The 17,070-nt window shown below is 48.5% G+C and overlaps 1 protein-coding gene and 1 non-coding gene across 3 annotated transcripts in view; both read left to right on the forward strand.

Annotated features, from left to right (window-relative positions):
• The first annotated feature begins 314 nt into the window (after positions 1-314).
• PRKD2 (protein kinase D2) overlaps positions 315-17,070 on the forward strand; it is a 34,895-nt gene continuing 18,139 nt past the window's right edge. The window contains exons 1-7 of one of the 2 annotated variants that reach the window (XM_077847595.1): positions 315-1,267; positions 3,593-3,731; positions 9,001-9,132; positions 12,096-12,250; positions 12,353-12,575; positions 13,941-14,018; positions 14,100-14,253. In XM_077847595.1, the coding sequence (XP_077703721.1) occupies positions 1,028-1,267; positions 3,593-3,731; positions 9,001-9,132; positions 12,096-12,250; positions 12,353-12,575; positions 13,941-14,018; positions 14,100-14,253 (1,121 nt within the window). In that variant the 5' untranslated portion in view covers positions 315-1,027. The remainder of the gene's footprint in view (positions 1,268-3,592; positions 3,732-9,000; positions 9,133-12,095; positions 12,251-12,352; positions 12,576-13,940; positions 14,019-14,099; positions 14,254-17,070) is intronic. The other variant, XM_077847606.1, reaches the window with a different exon arrangement.
• On the forward strand, positions 6,415-6,521 carry LOC144289059 (U6 spliceosomal RNA). Its single transcript, XR_013357124.1, has one exon. It is a non-coding gene; the product is annotated as a U6 spliceosomal RNA (small nuclear RNA).

Genomic DNA, 17,070 nt, shown 5'->3' on the forward strand with positions numbered 1-17,070 from the left:
CGGCCTCCCCGACCGCTGATGGGGGTGAGTGGCTCGCCCCTCCTCTCTAGCTCAGGGAAGAGTTAACTTTCCAGACTCGGGTGTGTTGGGGGTCGGCATCAGTCCGGGATCCCTGCCCCGCGTCTCGCACCCGAGACGCCTGGGCCCGGGGCGGGGCAGGTGACGCCCCCACTTCGGAGGTGCCGGACCTGCCCTCCTCTTCCGCCCCCGGCCCCCCCCGACAGGCTCCGCCCCTCTCTGACGTCACCGAGGCCCGCGTGGATTGGCCGACTGCGCCATCGCTCCCGACACTTCCTCCTGGGCCGCAGCCGCAGAGTTAAACTTTGGAGGGGGAAAAAGAGCCACCGGCTCCCGGCGCCTGGCGACCCTCCCTCCCCACCCCCAACCGCCGCCGGTAACGCCCCCTTCTCCGCGGCCCACGACCGAACTTTTCTCCAACTTCTGAGACCCGTGAGATTCCCTCCTTAGCACCCCGGCCCTCGGGATCCCTTTGCCCATCCCCGGGCCCGTCGGATCCTTGGGATCTACTCGATCCCCGACTTCCTATCCTCACCCCCGAGGCCTGGTGAATCCCTCGAGCCCCCTTCTTCATTGGATCCTCGTCTTAGAGCCAGTGGATTCTGGGATCCCCCCTGCTCCCTTTTCAAGCCTTTCTCTCTCCAAGGGGCTTTTTGATCCTGAGCTCTCCTGATCCCTGAGATCCCGACCTACTAGATTTTCTTGATTTCTTGGACTTTTTCAATAACTGGATCCCCTCAAGCCATTAGATCTCTCCTTCATGACTCCCGGGTGTCTGATCACTAGATTACATTTCTTTAACTTCCCAGGGTCCCGCCATCCGCAAGTGCCCTCAACCTGCTAGATTTCTTTTCTCGTATCCCCGGGATTACCGCGCTCCCACCACCAGCTTCCAAGCGCCCTCGAATCCAGTGGCCCGGGGCTCCCGGGCTCGGGCTCCCTCAGCCGGATCCCGGGTGGGCGCCGGGCGGCCGGCGCCGGGCGGCCGGTCCCGGGACTCCCCCCACCTATGGCCGCCTCCCCCTCCCATCTCGCCGGGCTCCCAGGCTCTCCCGGGCCGGGGTCCCCTCCGCCCCCCTGCGGCTTGGAGTTGCAGTCGCCGCCACCGCTACTGGCCCAGGTACCAGCTCCGAGCTCCGGGGTCTCCTTCCACATCCAGATCGGGCTGACCCGTGAGTTTGTGCTGCTGCCCACCGCCTCTGAGCTGGCCCATGTGAAGCAGCTGGCTTGCTCCATCGTGGACCAGAAGGTGAGGGGAAGGGTTCTTCCCATCCAGCTTGGGGAGAGGTCTGGGGTGGGGGGCGATGGCAGGGGTGGCCTGGAGCGTGGCACAGGGGAAGGGGAAGAAGGAACATTAAGCCTTGGGTGACTGGGGGTGTGTGGATGGGGCATTTAGTCCCCCGTTGCCTCTTCACCCCACTAAGCCTTTGAGGGAGGCCTGAGCAGGGGTGGGGTGCTCCAAAGGCCTCCCCAAATTGCATGTCCCTGCATGTAGTTGTTTTCTGCAGCTAGCAGGGAGTAAAGGAGGGGCCAGATAGATGTAGAAGTGGGGAGGAAGGGGCAGGTGGGGCAGCAGATGGGGAACCTCCCCAATCAAGCCCATCCCCTACCTCCCATTTTGTGGAAACAGTAGAAATTGAAGCTGAGCTGGCCATGGCTATCGGGTGACATGTGTGGGTGTGGGTGCCTGCGCTAGCTGCCAAGGGCAAGTGAGGTCTCAGAGCCCAATCTCTGCCCCCGCCCCAGGCCTGAGCTGTATGTAGAGGGGCTGGCACCTCTTTGGATCCCCTAGAGGCTCTGGGGACTCTGTCCCCTCTCCTAATCACAGTGTCCCCACCCCCTGAGGTCTGATTCCAGCCTATTAAAACGGGCCTTCACAACCCCACCCTATTCTTAGTTTTGGATACCAGGGTCATCATGGCGGGAAGCTGGGAATCCTGGCAAGAGGGATTCAGGTAGAACTCAATGTGTGAATTCTAGAATGTTAAAAGTTAGGTTAGTGGGCTTCTCAGTTGTTGGAATTCTAGATTGTAAAAATGTTAGAATATTAGAATTCTAGATTGTCCAAATACACAACTGCTAGGTAATTGAACACGTCTGACATTAAAGTGTTCAGGGGCACCAGGCTGGCTGTCAGTAGAACATGCAACTCCTGATCTCAGGGCCATGAGTCCCACATTGGGCATAAAGCTTACTTAAAAAAAAAAAAAAAAAAAAAAAAAGATTAAGTGTTTAAACATTAGAATCTTAGCTTGTTGGGATACTAAAACATTAAAATGGTAGAATATCAGATTCCTGGGTTGTTGGAATCCTAGATGTTAAAATGTTAGAATTTTGGAATGCTGGGTTGTTGAAATCCTTTAATGGTAAGATACTCAAATGCCCAGAACATTAAAATATCAAACTGCTGCTGATCCAGATTATTGAAATCCTAAAATATATCATGATAATACATTGGAACCTAAGATTTTATATATGTATAATCATATCATGTGAGCATGTTGGAATCCCCAAATGTCCAAATTCCAGAATCTTCTCAGACCCCCAGAAATGAATTGGGGGTCTTCAGAGGAACATTGGGAGCTAGGCGTACTCCCCCATTTTACAGCCTAGAGACAGACCCCCCCCCCCGACACACACATACACAAGCAGTCAAGGCCCAGGGAGTCCCTGTCACCTGTGGACCCTCTCCCAGCAGACAGGAATATGGGGCTTCCTTGGCCCTTCCACCAAAACCCCCAAACCCACAGGTCCAGTTTTCACACCCAACTCAGCCTGCTCTTGGGGCAAACATATGGGGTGGGGGTGGGGTAGAGGGCAGATTGTCCCCTGGGTGTAATTTGTCTACTGCCCAAATCTTCAGCCTCCTCCCTCAGGCCTCACCCCAGTTTGGTTTTCTATCCTTTCTGTCCAGGTGTGGCTGGGCCCCATTTCTTCCTTCCAGCTGCTCCACCTGGGCAGTTTCACTTTCTGTTCTACCAGGTTTCATTTCCGCCCCCCCCAACCCCTGCTAGGGACACCTGGGTCTTTTGGACATTGGGTGGGGGGCACCCTCCCTACCTCCAGCTCCCTTGAGCCTAGCTTTCCTGTCACCCCTCCTCTTCCACCCCCTCCCTGAGTCCTAAGTCCCCTTCTTCCAGCTGGCCCCACCCCAGTGCTGGGCCTGGAGCCAGGTAACAGGGACAATAGATCCAGGAAGGAAGCTGGGGTGGGGTGGGGGCATAAAGGAGGGGGTGTTCACTTAGCACCCCTCCTTCCCCCCACCCCCTGCAAATTCTAATAAGTGCTCTTGCTCCCAGAGCCACACTCCCTCCCACCTCAGCTTCCCAGTCCAGCCACCAAACTCCGCTGGCGCCCTCTCCCCGCACACCTGGGGCCCTGGCACCCTGCCCGCGGGAGCTGTGAGCTGCGCTGCGCTTGGGAGGCAGCAGGCAGGAAGCGCAGGGCTGTAGGGTCTCTGTTTCCGGGGGAAACTGCGGGCCCTGCCCTTGGAGTGTTCTAGACGGCTGCTGAAGGCAAGCGCCGAGCCTTTGAGCCTTTCCGTCACCACCTCCGTCTCTCTCCCGCCCCTCAGTTCCCGGAGTGTGGCTTCTACGGTCTTTACGACAAGATCCTTCTCTTCAAACATGACCCCACGTCGGCCAACCTCTTGCAGCTGGTGCGCTCGGTTGGAGACATCCAGGAGGGCGACCTGGTGGAGGTGGTGCTATCTGGTGAGCGTCGGAGGCCGGCCGGGGGGCCTGGGGGGGCGCAGCCTCTAGCGGGGGCAGGACATCTGGCGGAGGGAGAGGAGAGGTGGGCCCAGAAACACGTTTTTAAAGTCAGGGCCAGTGGTTCAAAGCCCTGGTTGCAAGTTAGTCCCCTATGTGCTACCGACCCGGAATGGGTGAATATATAGCTTGTGCACACAGTGGAATTTGCTCAGCACAGAATGTAGGCGATGTCCAGCACCATGGGTGAATCTCACAAACTTAATGCCAAAAGGCAGATGCTACGTCAGACTCCGTATTGTAAAATTCCATTTATGAAGCACAGAGATGGATACAGTTAGGAGTGAGGGTGGCCAATGCCCTTTGAGAAGGTGCCCTGTTCTCCACCTCCGCAAGGGGCATCGCTACCATCACCTGCGGGGCAGGAGGGAGATCTCTGGGGATTGATTTAAACTTCCATTTATTTATCAGGATGTTGGTGACACAGTGTGTGCAGTTTGACAGTTCGGTGAGCCATGCACTTGAGATGTGTCTTTTTCTAGATGTTTGTTCTACTTTGATAGAGTTGTTGTTTGTTTTTTAAGATTTTATTTATTTGAGAGAGACAGACAGACAGACAGTAGAGCAGCAGGGAGAGGGTGAAACAGGCTCCCTAAGGAGCAGGCAGCCCAATGAGGGGCTCTATCTCAGGACCCTGAAATCATGACCTGAGCTGAAGGCAGATGCTTAACCCACTGAGCTACCTGGGCACCCGAATACAGAATGTTAAATATTCTGATGCCCATGCCTCCATCCCACTGAAATGCTAGATGAAATCAGACTCATACGCCTTGGTGGCTCAGCAGTTGAGCATCTGCCTTCCACTGCAGTGCCTGGTGATCAAGTCCAGCATTGGGCTCCCCGCAGGGAGCCTGCTTCTCCCTCTATGTCTCTGCCTTTCCCTCTGTGTGTCTCTCATGAATAAATAAATAAAGTATATTTTTTTAAAGAAATCACACTCTGAAGGGTTAGATGAAGTCTGTACCTCACTATTTTCAGCCAGAACCTAGTCACCCACTGGGTGTTTGCATCTGAGAGATGAGCAAACTCAGCACCTCAAAGGAGTGGACAGCTCAAGGTTCTTCTAGGAGCACGGGGGATAGGGGGGTACCTGCCTTATTCTTGTCTGCATTTCCACCCCCAGCCCTTGCATAGTGCAATGCTCAGTAGAATGGGTTGAATGAATGGATGGCAATTAGCAGAAGTTTGGATGTATGGCCCTGGTGATCTTTTTCAGGTTTTAAATACCCTCGTGGGGATCGCTGGGTGGCGCAGCGGTTTGGCGCCTGCCTTTGGCCCAGGGCGCGATCCTGGAGACCCGGGATCGAATCCCACATTGGGCTCCTGGTGCATGGAGCCTGCTTCTCCCTCTGCCTATGTCTCTGCCTCTCTCTCTCTCTCTGTGACTATCATAAAAAAAAAAAAAAATACCCTCGTGGAGGCTGCCAACTCTTGGATTTGTATTCATCCAGGTCTCCCTCTGCTAAATCCAAATCTTGGTCATATAGCTTGTCTCCCTGACTTTTACTTGGCAGCTCTAGGCATCTCAGATATGGCCTGTCCAAGAAAGAAATCTTGATTTTTGTCATCCTTTCTTCCAGCAGTGTTCTGCATCTTGGTGAAAGTCATCACCATTCACTCAGGTGCTCATGCCCCAAATCTTGGGGGCATCCATGACTCCTCCTTTCCTCTCACCCATTGCTTGATCTGTCATCAAAACAAGTGGTCGTACCTTTAGCATACATCCTGAATCTATTTCTTACTACCTCCTCTGGTCCCCCTGCTTAGAGTGTTACAGCAGCTCGTAAATCAGATCATGACACTTCACTGCTCAGAATTCTCCCATGGCTCCCCACTACCCTTGGAACAAAATGAAACTCCTCAATATGGCCTTAAGGCTGTCCATGATCTGGCCCCTGCCAGTTCCCAGAATTCACCTGCTACACTGTCCCGCTTACATTTTTTTGTTCTTGCCATGCTTGCCTGTTCTCTGTCCCTTGAACAAACCAAGCCTTCCTCTCATCTCCAAGTCTTTGCACTGGCTCTCAGTGCCTCCTTCCCCACCTCTTTTTCTCATAGCTAGCTTCTTCATGTTATTTGGAGTTGAACTTGAATGCTATTTCTTCCAGTGTCTGAAATTTCCTTATTTGTATGTTTGCGATCCCTGTCTGTCTCTCCCAAACATGTCAGCTCCCTGAGAGTGGGGTATAAATCTGTCTTGTTCATAACTTTACCCAGAGTGTATAAACAGTGCTTGGCACATAGAAGAGAGTCCCCTTTCTGTTACACAATAACAAGGAAAAAAGCTCAATATTAGACTGAAATTCAGGGGTGAGGTTCGGGGTAGAAAAGAGAATTAGTCCAAAAATGAAATTTTAAAAGCTAACAGGATCACCTGGGTGGCCAGTCGGTTAAGCGTCTGCCTCCAGTTCAGGTCATGATCCTAGGGTCCTGGGATCAAGCTCCACATGGAGCTCCCTGCTGCTTCACCCTCTCCCTCCCTCCCTACCTTCACCCCCTGCTGGTGCTCTGTCTCTCTGAAATAAATAAATAAAATCTTTAGAAAAATTTTAAAAACTAACATTTATTGAGTACTTTCTATGTTCTCTGTTTAAATAGCTCAGGTTAAATTTTTTTTTTTAAATTTGTGCTTGGTTTGGCAGCACATATACTAAAATTGGAACGATACAGAGAAGATTAGCATGGCCCCTGCACAAGGATGACACGCAAAAATGTTTTAACATAAAAACAAAAAAATACAGGGCACCTTGCTGACTCTGAGTGTGCAACTCTGGATCTCACAGTTGTGGGTCGAGCCCCACATTGGGTGTAAGGATGACTTAAAAATAAAAACTTAAAAAAAAAAGAGCACTGTGAGTTTTCCATATGTTGATTCATTTAGCCTTTAAAAAAAGAATCTATAAAGAATACTATTGTGATAGTGGGCATGTTCTTTCCTAGATACCTGCATGCCTCATACCCTTACCTCCTTCAGGCTTTTGCCCTAATGACACCTGAAGGAGGCCCTCTTCAACCACCTATTTAAAATTGGACATCCTGTACTTTCTCTCTCTCCCTTAATTTTTCTGCTAAGCACTTATTGACTTCTAGCTTGTTGTACATAAATTTTTTGTAGTTGTTATTTATTTCTGGAATATAAATATATATATATTGCATATACTTATATATATAATATACAAATATACATATAAATTACATTATATATTTTAATAAATTATGTATAAGCATACATAATACATATATGATATATATTTATATACATTTTACATTATGTGTAATCTAAATATATAAATATACATAATGTGCAAATTATATTTATATATATATTTATATATATTTATATATATATTTATATATATATATAAATAATTTTACCCTGGGGAAAAGTGCCAAGTTATACGTATAGAGATAAAGAACATCAAATGAGAGCATGCAAGTGTCTGTTTCGGCTGACTTGTGTCTTCCAGGGTACCCAGTTTATATTGGTTTTCAATAAATATTTGTCCCATTACTGAGACGAATTGCTTGAGAGGCTTTTTTTTTTAAATAATTACTTGAGTATAGTGGACACTTACTGTATATTTTATTACTTAAACATTTCCAAGAGGCAGTAAGTACAGTACTAAAATCGGGAACTTTGGACCTACACTGGCTGGGGTTTTTCTTTTTTTTAAGATTTTATTTATTTATTCATGAGAGACACAGAGAGAGAGAGAGGCAGAGACACAGGCAGAGGGAGAAGCAGGCTCCATGCAGGGAGCCTGGTTTGAGACTCGATCCTGGAATTCCAGGATCACGTCCTGAGCCGAAGGCACATGTTCAACCACTGAGCCACCCAGGCATCCCAGATTTTTAAAATATATTTATTTGACAGAGAGAGAGAGAGGAGGTGAGCGAGAGAGCACAATCAGGGGGAGGGGCAGAGGGAAAGCGAGAAGCAGAGTCTGGGCTGAGCAGGGAGCCCCATGTGGGACTCTATCCCAGGACTCTGGGGATCATGTCCTGAGGCGAAGGCAGATGCTTAACCAATTGAGCCAGCCAGGTGGCCCCTTTTAAAAAAAAACCAAAAACAACATTTTATTTATTTGAGAGATAGAGAGTACATGAGCAGGTGAGAGGAGCAGAGAGGGAGAAGCAGACTGAGCAGAGAGTCCGATGCAGGGACTTGATCCCAGGACCCTGGGATCATGACCTGAGCTGAAGGCAGAAACTTAATCGACTGAGCCATCCAGGCAACCCTGGGTGATTGTTAAATAAGAATATTTATTTTCGGGCAGCCCTCAGCAGTTTAGCGCCGCCTTCAGTCCAGGGCCTGATCTTGGAGACCCGAGATTGAGTCCCTGCATGGAGCCTGCTTCTCCCTCTGCCTGTGTCTCTGCCTCTCTCTCTCTCTGTGTCTCGAATAAATGAATAAAATATTAAAAAAAAAAAGAATATTTATTTTCTTTGTTTTGGTTGTCTGCCTCCCTTACTAGAGGCCAGGCAGGGAATTTGTCTTTTGGTTCTGTGTGGTGTCCCTAGTCTAGAACAATGCTCAGTAAATGTTTATTGGATTTCCATTTTGAAGATGAGACAACTGAGATACATAGGTATTTGGTCTTTTCTCTAGATGCTCAAGCTCCATCCTAGACCAAGTAATCAGCAACTTTGAGGGTAGGACCCAGGCATGCGTATTTTTAAATTTTATTTTTAAGTGTTTAATTGTGGGGCACCTGGGTGGCTCAGTCAGTTAAGTGTCTGCCTTCAGCTCAGGTCAGGATCCAGGCGTCCTGCTCAGGGGGGAGCCTGCTTCTGCGTCTCCCTCTGCCTGCAGCTCCCCCTGCTTATGCTCTCTCTCTCTGCCAAATAAATAAAATCTTTAAAAAAGTAAAGTAAAATACTTAATTGTGAAATATACATAAAATTTACCATCTTAACCATTTTTAAGTCTCTTGTTAGGTAGTGTTAATTACATTCACACTGTCATGCAACTATCTCCAGGAGTGTTTTTATCTTGCAGAACCGAAAATCCGTACCCACTAAATAACTCCCCAGTCCCTGGCTTAGGTGTCTTGCCCAGTGGAGACGCTGGGATTGGAACCCTCTAGAGTATAGCATGCGAGCAAATGAAGGAAGGCAAGATGAAACCTTGCCGCCTGGAAGCTGGTGAGAGCCCCGGGAACATACCCCGCTGCCCCGGCTCACCCATCCACCCCCTCCCTGCTGCCTGCAGCTTCGGCCACCTTCGAGGACTTCCAGATCCGCCCGCACGCCCTCACGGTGCACTCCTACCGAGCGCCTGCCTTCTGCGATCACTGCGGGGAGATGCTCTTCGGCCTGGTGCGCCAGGGCCTCAAGTGTGATGGTGAGGGTAGAGGGACTGGAGGCGGGGCCCAGGGGCAGGGGGCGGGGCCCAGGGTGCGGCGGGGGTGGAGCTCCTATATAGGAGGCGGGGCTTCGAGGGAGAGGTAAGGCCCAGAGGCGCCGCTTGGGGGAGGTGTTGGGGGCGGGGCTTGGGGCGGGGCGGGGCTCCGCTCTGGAGGTGGAGCCTGAGGTGGAGCTCCGAGGGAAGGGTTAGGAGGGAAGGGTAAGGCACCGAATTTGGAGAAGGGGAATGTGCCCAGGGAAGAAGGTGGAGCCTATATAACAGGGAACAACCAGAGAAACAGTCAATAGGAGGTGTATATTAAAGGATATTTGAAACGAATTGGCTTACAGGATGATGGCTGGCTAAACTACTCTGAAATCCGGTCAGAAAGGGCAGCCGGTCAGAAAGGGCAGCCTGGATTACCCGGCAGAAGCAGAAGCTGCTATTTCCAGGCAGAATTTCTTCATCTGGGAAATCTCAACTCTGCTTTTTAAACCTGTCAACTGAAACGGGCCCACCCAGGTTAACTAGGATACTCTCCCTCACTTCAAGTCATCTGATGGTGCACTTAAATCCCACCTACGAAATATCTTTACAGCAACCCTTGCATTCGTGTCTGAATTACTGGGGCTGCCAGCCTAGCCAGGTTGACACATAAAGCTGACCATCAGAGTCCGCTTCCTATTGACCAGGCACCTTAGTGTGCCAGGGCTGCCATAACCAAATACCGCAGGCCAAGTGGCTTAAACACCACATATTTATAACTCACAGTTCCGGAGGCCAGAAGTTTAAGATCCAGGTTCAGACAGGGAACCTTGGTTCCTGGTGGGAACCAAGCCATCTGGCTTGCAGATGGCTGCCATCTCTCTGGGTAGCTCACATGGTGTGCGGAGACACAACAGTTTCTCAAGTGTCTCCCTTTTACAAAGACCCCAGTAGCATGGGATCAGTACCCCACCTTTATGGCCTCATTTAACCTTAATTACCTCCTTAAAAGATCATTTTCAAATACATTCACATTGCAGGTTAGGGCATCAACATATGGATTTGAGGGGATGACCACATGTTCTGTCTACAAGCACTCATACACCTGTCCTTAAACCATACTTTAAAAATAAAAATAAAGGGGTGAACAATAACCAAAATGTCTCAAGGTTCCACAGGTCCACTCTTCCCATCTTTGACACTTCTGAGCAAGAACATTGAGATCTCACCTTGCCTGCAGATGAAAGCCACAAAGCTGCCTTGACTATACACACAACAGTTGAAGACCATCCATTCCATGAGGACTATCTGCACCTGCATTGACTGTTCAGTGTTCTCTTATGTTCCATCATCTGAGGATCTCCAGCTTCGTGGTGGTCACGCTTATATGGAAATCTTGAGTCTTCAGTGCCCTGTGTTGCAGATGAGCATTGACTGGGATTGTTATCAGGCAGCCCTAAATATACCTATGGCGTTTAAGGGCTCTAGGGATGACAGCCACATCAGACCTGTAGAAAACCGATTCAGTGCGTTCAGAGCTGCTGTCAGTACTGCCATCATGCACAAACCATATCCAACTCTTAATGTCTTGGCATATGTAACCATCACTGTGCAATGTCATTAATTTTTTTTTAGAGAGGGAGGATGCACATATGCACATGATAAAGGGGGAAGAGGGATAAGCAGAGGGAGAGGGAGAGAGATAATTTTAAGCAGGCTCCATGCTTAGCAAGGAGCCCAACACAGGACCCAATCTCAAGACCCTGAGATGAGCTGAGCCAAAACCAAGATCCAGACACCCAACTGATTGAACCACCCAGGTGCCCCTCATGTCATCCATTCCAATGGACATCCTTAGCACAGACTTCATTGGCTCAACATCATAGATGATGGTCTTCGTTTGTGTGGTTCCAAAGGAATCACAAATGACTGTTCCTAATGCCGTTAACACCTTCTGATGGGAGTCTGACTCTACCTTGATACTCACATAGGGAGTCAGGGATGAGATTTTGAAGTGCTATGAAGCACAGGAGTGAGTAAAAACCAACATTGGGAAGTATTTCCTGTAGGCAAAGGTCATTTGCCAACCTGAAGCTCTTCCCAAAGCACCACCTTCAGGAAAGCCTATGATAGCCGGGCTACCAGAAGACAGGCTTCATAAGGTGGCCCCAAAGAAGCTTCCAAAGGTGGGAGGAGCATTCTTCACTGCAGAACAGGGAGCCATCCTGGAATGATTTGGAATCACTGGAGATGTGCTGGAGCAAGTGCTCAGGAAGCCCACCAAGAAAATAAGCTGAGCCTGATTCTTTCATGGACAAGGATTTAAAAAAAGAAAAAAAAAAAAAAAGATAAATTAGGAAAGAAATGACCATAAAGTCATACTTATTTCTGATATAATAGAATCGTCCCGAGTACAATTGAAAATGTGCTAACCCTTTCCCCAGAAGACAATGTGTGTTCACACTTTTCCTTCAATACCCTGTAATTTAAATGTTATATGGTGCTCCCTTCGGCGGCACGTAAACTAAAATTGGACCAATACCATATTAAAAAAATAATAAGTATTGTGTTAGATGATGAGGGGAGAGAAGGAAGAAGATAAAAATATTTGGTGCACATATATCAGAATAAGGAAGAAGTAGTCATTGCTAGTACGCTCCTCCTTTGTGCAACTGGTACGGTGGTTGTGGCTTCCTTCTGCCACTACCCAGTCCACATTCCTGCGGCCCTTAGCAAGCACCTCACCTGCTCATGGTTCTTTGCCTGGTGACTGGCCCAGAACCTTCTAGGCCAGTAGCACTTCTACCTGATTTGGGTTTTTATAGTTTTTCATTGACTTTAATGGCACTACTAGGGGGCCCTCCTGAGACAGCTGCGGTATTCCTAATCTACTGAGAAGGCAAAGAGGGTGGGGCGGAGCTTTAGAGCTCAGGACTGGCGAGAATAAGTCTCTGATCATCTGGCGCCCCCCGCAGGCTGCGGACTGAACTACCACAAGCGCTGTGCCTTCAGCATCCCCAACAACTGCAGTGGCGCCCGCAAGAGGCGCCTATCGTCCACATCTTTGGCCAGTGGCCATTCTGTGCGTCTCAGCACCTCTGAGTCCCTGCCCTGCATGGCTGATGAGCTGGTGAGGGGCTGGGAAGTGGGCAGGCCGGGGTTGGGGGCGGGCAACAGGGCCCAGGCACGGGGTCACCCACTAATGTGTCCCCTCCCATCTTGCTGACCCCAGAGCCGTAGTACCATGGAGCTCCTGCCTCGTCGCCCCCCATCCTCCTCCTCTTCATCGTCTGCTTCCTCCTACACGGGCCGCCCCATCGAGTTGGACAAGATGCTGCTCTCCAAGGTGAAAGTTCCGCACACATTCCTCATCCACAGCTACACACGGCCCACCGTCTGCCAGGCTTGCAAGAAACTCCTCAAGGGCCTCTTTCGCCAGGGCCTGCAGTGCAAAGGTCAGCGGGGCCCCCATGGGGTGATGGAGGGGGTCAGAAGGTCCTGACACACACACACACACACACATACACACACACACTTAGAAGTTTGGGACCTCTCTCACCTGGGCTGGTGGCAGGATGTAAGACTCCCAGTACTATGGGATCACCTGTCTGGTTCAGTTGGTGGGGCCTATGACTCTTGATCTCAGGGTTGTGAGTTCCAGCCTCATGTTGGGTGTGGAGATAACTTAAAAATAAAATCTTAAAAAAAAAAAAAAAAAATCCCAGGATTCTGATCCTTAGGAGCACAGGGCCTCAGAAGAGTGCCCTGAATCCTGGTGTTTTAGAAACTTTGGAATTCTGGAATCCTAGAACCTCAGTCAGTTGAAACTTAGAATTCTAGAACCTTAGGAATTTAGATCTATAAGCCACTTATTGTGGCATTCTAAAACTGCGGAACTTGAGAATTCTAGAACTACAGAACTGGAATCCTAGGATTCAGGAATTCTGGATCCTAGGATTCAGCAAAAAGAACCACAGAACTTCAGACTCATAGATCCTAGAACTACCAAATTATAGATTCTTGAAATATTGGAACTTTAGAACCATGGGATTTGAGAATAATAAAAGCCTAGAAGCATTAAATGAGATCCTAGAGTCCCATAAATCTAGGACACAGAACTCTGGATTATCAAATTTCTAGAAAACCAGACATCTAGATATATAAAAACTTAAAATTCTAGAATCTCACCCAATTCTAGAATTCGTCAAAACTGTCAAATTCTAGAATCTTAGATGTGCAGAGCTAAAGAACAATAGGAACATGAAATTATAGAATCTCGGGTGTATGGAATCCTAGAACCTTGGAATCATCAGATTCTGGAGGCTTCACAGTCCAGAAGTTGTAGTACTCTAGAGTCACTGATTTCTAGTCCAGAAATTGTAGAACTATAGAGTCACTGATTTCTAGAGTTTAGATATTGAAAACCCTAAAACCTTGGACATCAAGGAGCCTTATCAGTCTAAAATCATAGATATGTCAAGTTCTAGAAACTTGGACATTGAAATCTGGAGTCTTAGAAATGCAGAATAAAAAAAAATTAAAATCATATGAGGATGTGCTATTGGCCTCTAGTGGGTAGAGGTCAGGGATGCTGCTAAACACCTATGATGCACAGAACAGCCCCTGCAACAAAGAATTACCCAGTCCCAGATATTCTAGACTCAAAGAGGGACAACCAGAGAAGGTTCAGCTAGGTTTCCTGCCCCAAACAGCAAAAGCAGAATCTTTTGGGCCTGGGGTTTAGGAGTCAAGGTTCAACCCTTACAGGTGACCTGTCTCTCCCCTCCCACCTGTCCGCTTGTTCCCTGTCCTCATACCAGACTGCAAGTTTAACTGTCACAAGCGCTGTGCCACCCGTGTCCCTAACGACTGCTTAGGGGAAGCACTCATCAACGGAGGTGAGAGGCTGTGGGCTGAGTGGGAAGGGGGGCGTGGGGTGGGACTGGGCAGAGGCCCTTCTAACACCTTTGTCCCCCTAGATGTGCCGATGGAGGAGGCCACCGATTTCAGCGAGGCTGACAAGAGCTCCCTCATGGATGAATCTGACGACTCCGGGGTCATCCCAGGCTCCCACTCAGAAAATGCCCTCCACGCCAGTGAGGAGGAGGAAGGCGAGGGAGGCAAGGCCGAGAGGTACCCAGGGCATCCTTCAGGGAAGACCCTTCCTATCTCTACAGTGGGTTGACAGCCCCCCCCTCTAAAACTCCCAGACACCCACACTTTGTTTTTTAATTTTCCCTTTTTCCTGAAAAATGCACATGGCTAGAAAGTTTTCATAGAAGCAGATGTTAATTTATATTGTAATTCTTAAAAAAAAAAAAAAAATATATATATATATATATAGTAATTCTTTGGGGGGAACTGTTAATACAATCATTCAAGAGGTAGATAGTTACAACTCTTTCTGCCCAAGGGTCCTGTTACCATGCATTTTGTTATTGTTGTTGTTGTTAAGGTTTCATTTATTTGTTCTTGAGAGACACACAGAGAGAGGCAGAGACATAGACAGAGGGAGAAGCAGGCTCCCTGCAGGGAGTTTGATGCAGAACTCGATCCCAGGACCCCGGGATCACAATGTGACCCAGAGGCAGACACTCAACTGCTGAGCCACCCAGGTGCCCCTGTCCTCGTGCTTTAATCAAACCACTTTTTTGCACCAACCCCCCCCTCTCCACACACACACAAAGTTAGTAGCTAGTCAAACCCTCCTACTTCCCTGTCTCCTAGCTGCTTAGCTCCTCTCTCTGAAGATGCCACTGGGATGAGCTGCTGGCAGGCCCTTCCAGAAAGTCTGTGTTGCAAAGTGACAGTGCAGAGAGTAAGAACAGGACTGCTATATCGCCTCAGGCAGGAGATTAATCTCTCTGGGCCCTCAGTTTTCTTCATCAGTAAAATGGGGATTCAGGAAGATCTACCTTTAAGGATTGTTGTAAGGGCAAAGTGAATGAATAGAAATGAAATACCTAAAATAGTGCCTGGCACACAGTAAGCATTCCATAGTGTTAGCTCTTCTCGCAGTATACTTAAATCTGAGAAAGGAAGGGAAACTACCCACTTTCTTATAACCATTTTGGCCTCAGATTGACTTGTATGGCCTAAGCAAGTCCCTTCCCTTAGATGCCTTAGTCTTCTCATCTGTTAAATGAGGGGAAGGGGAAAACCATCCCCAAGGACCCGACAGGCAGTGGCTTTCTTCTGGCATGGAAGCTCTGAAAAATAACTGGCTTAATTATATGTGTTTACATTATAAATGGGATTCATATTTATTCAGTTCTTCTAGCCCATACGCTCAAGTGCTTGGGGGCAAGGAGCTGGTGGGTAGATGTCAGGTCAGGTCCATTCTCCAGGTGCCTAGGACAGAGCCTGGTTTCAGGCATGGGTGTGGAATGCCTGTGTGTCCAGGAGGCAGGAAGGCAGCAGGGTTTTGGGAGCACGGGGCGCTAAAGGTTAAGAGCATCAAGGCTAGCTCCCAGCTCTACCACTTAAACTGCTGGTCACGTCTCCCTGTGCCTCGGTTTCCTCCTGGGGCAGTAATGGCACCTGTCTCACAGGGCAATTTTCAAATTCCATTACATCATGTGGATCAAGTGCTTGCTGGGTTGTAAACACTGAGGAGATGGAAAGAGAATCCTCCCTGGTACTCTGTTCTTGAATCCCCAAAGTGTGGAGGTTGGGAGGTGATCCATTCCAGGGTATGGGGAAAAAATGTTTGCATCTTCATTTCTCTTTACTTTTACTCTCATCTTTTAAATTTTTTTACTTTTAAATATGTTTTAGAATAATATTAATACACAATTAGTACATTGTATTAATACAGTAATACATATGTAAATGAGGGTAACCTGTGCATTGAAACCATCATCAATGTATAAGTATTTTTTTAAGATTTATTTATTTATTCATGAGAGACACAGAGAGAGAGGTAGAGGCACAAGCAGCAAGAGAAGCAGGATCCCTGCGGGGAGGCCAATGTGGGACTTGATCCCAGGACTCCGGGATCACGACCCAACCAAAGGCAACCACTGAGCCACCCAGCACCCCTAATTATTTTTTCTTGAACTAAATCCTTCTCAGAAGGAACATAAGGATCGCTGTCCCCATTCCTCCGTTAGAAGATTGAGGCTCAGGGGCTTCAGCCAATAATTACTAAGAGAAAGGGAGCTAAAACTTCACCTCACAGGGTGAGGGAGGCATAAACGTGGGGAGAAGGGTGAGCCACTTCCACAGTGCATCAGTAGACACTTAATGACCACCTACTGGGTTCTAGGACCCCAACCACACAGCTGTTGGGAAACTCTCTGGCCTCATAAAGCAAACACTGTAGTTGGGGAGACAGGTAGTAAACAGATGCATCCATAGCATCAGGTATTGATAATTGCTATCAAAATAAATAGAAATAAAGCAATGAGAGCAGACAGAGAATGAAGATATGCTATTTTAGTTAGGGTCATTAAAGGGGGCCTCTCTGAGGAGGTGACATTTGAAGAGATCTGAAGGAGGAGAGGAAAGGAAACATGTGAAAGATAGTGAGTGGAAGAGCCTACCAAGCAAAAAGAACAGCAAGTGAAAAGGCCCTGTGGTAGGGCCAAGCTTGTTCCAGGAACAGCACAGAGCTTGGTGTGACTGGAGCAAGGAGGGCAAGGGGAAGGGGATGGGAGACCAGGCCAGAGGGGAGATGAATATGCAGGTCATGATGATGTCAGAGAGTTTCTTACTGGTGTTACCTGACCCAAGCTGCCTGGAGGTTCAAATTCCCTTTCTGCCAGGTCTTTCCTGGAGTGTTTAGTAACGGAGTAAGAAGCTGTCAGAGTTGGATCTTGATGGACTTGGGTGGGGGTATTGGGAAAGGCAGCCTATTTCACCAATGAGGAAACCAAATCTCAGAGAGGCAAAGAGAAGTGCCAAGGCCACCTGAGTCCTGGTTTAGTGCAGGGATCAAGAGGTGGCTGG

The sequence above is a fragment of the Canis aureus genome, chromosome 1 (assembly GCF_053574225.1).
Source record: "Canis aureus isolate CA01 chromosome 1, VMU_Caureus_v.1.0, whole genome shotgun sequence".
NCBI lineage: Eukaryota > Metazoa > Chordata > Mammalia > Carnivora > Canidae > Canis > Canis aureus.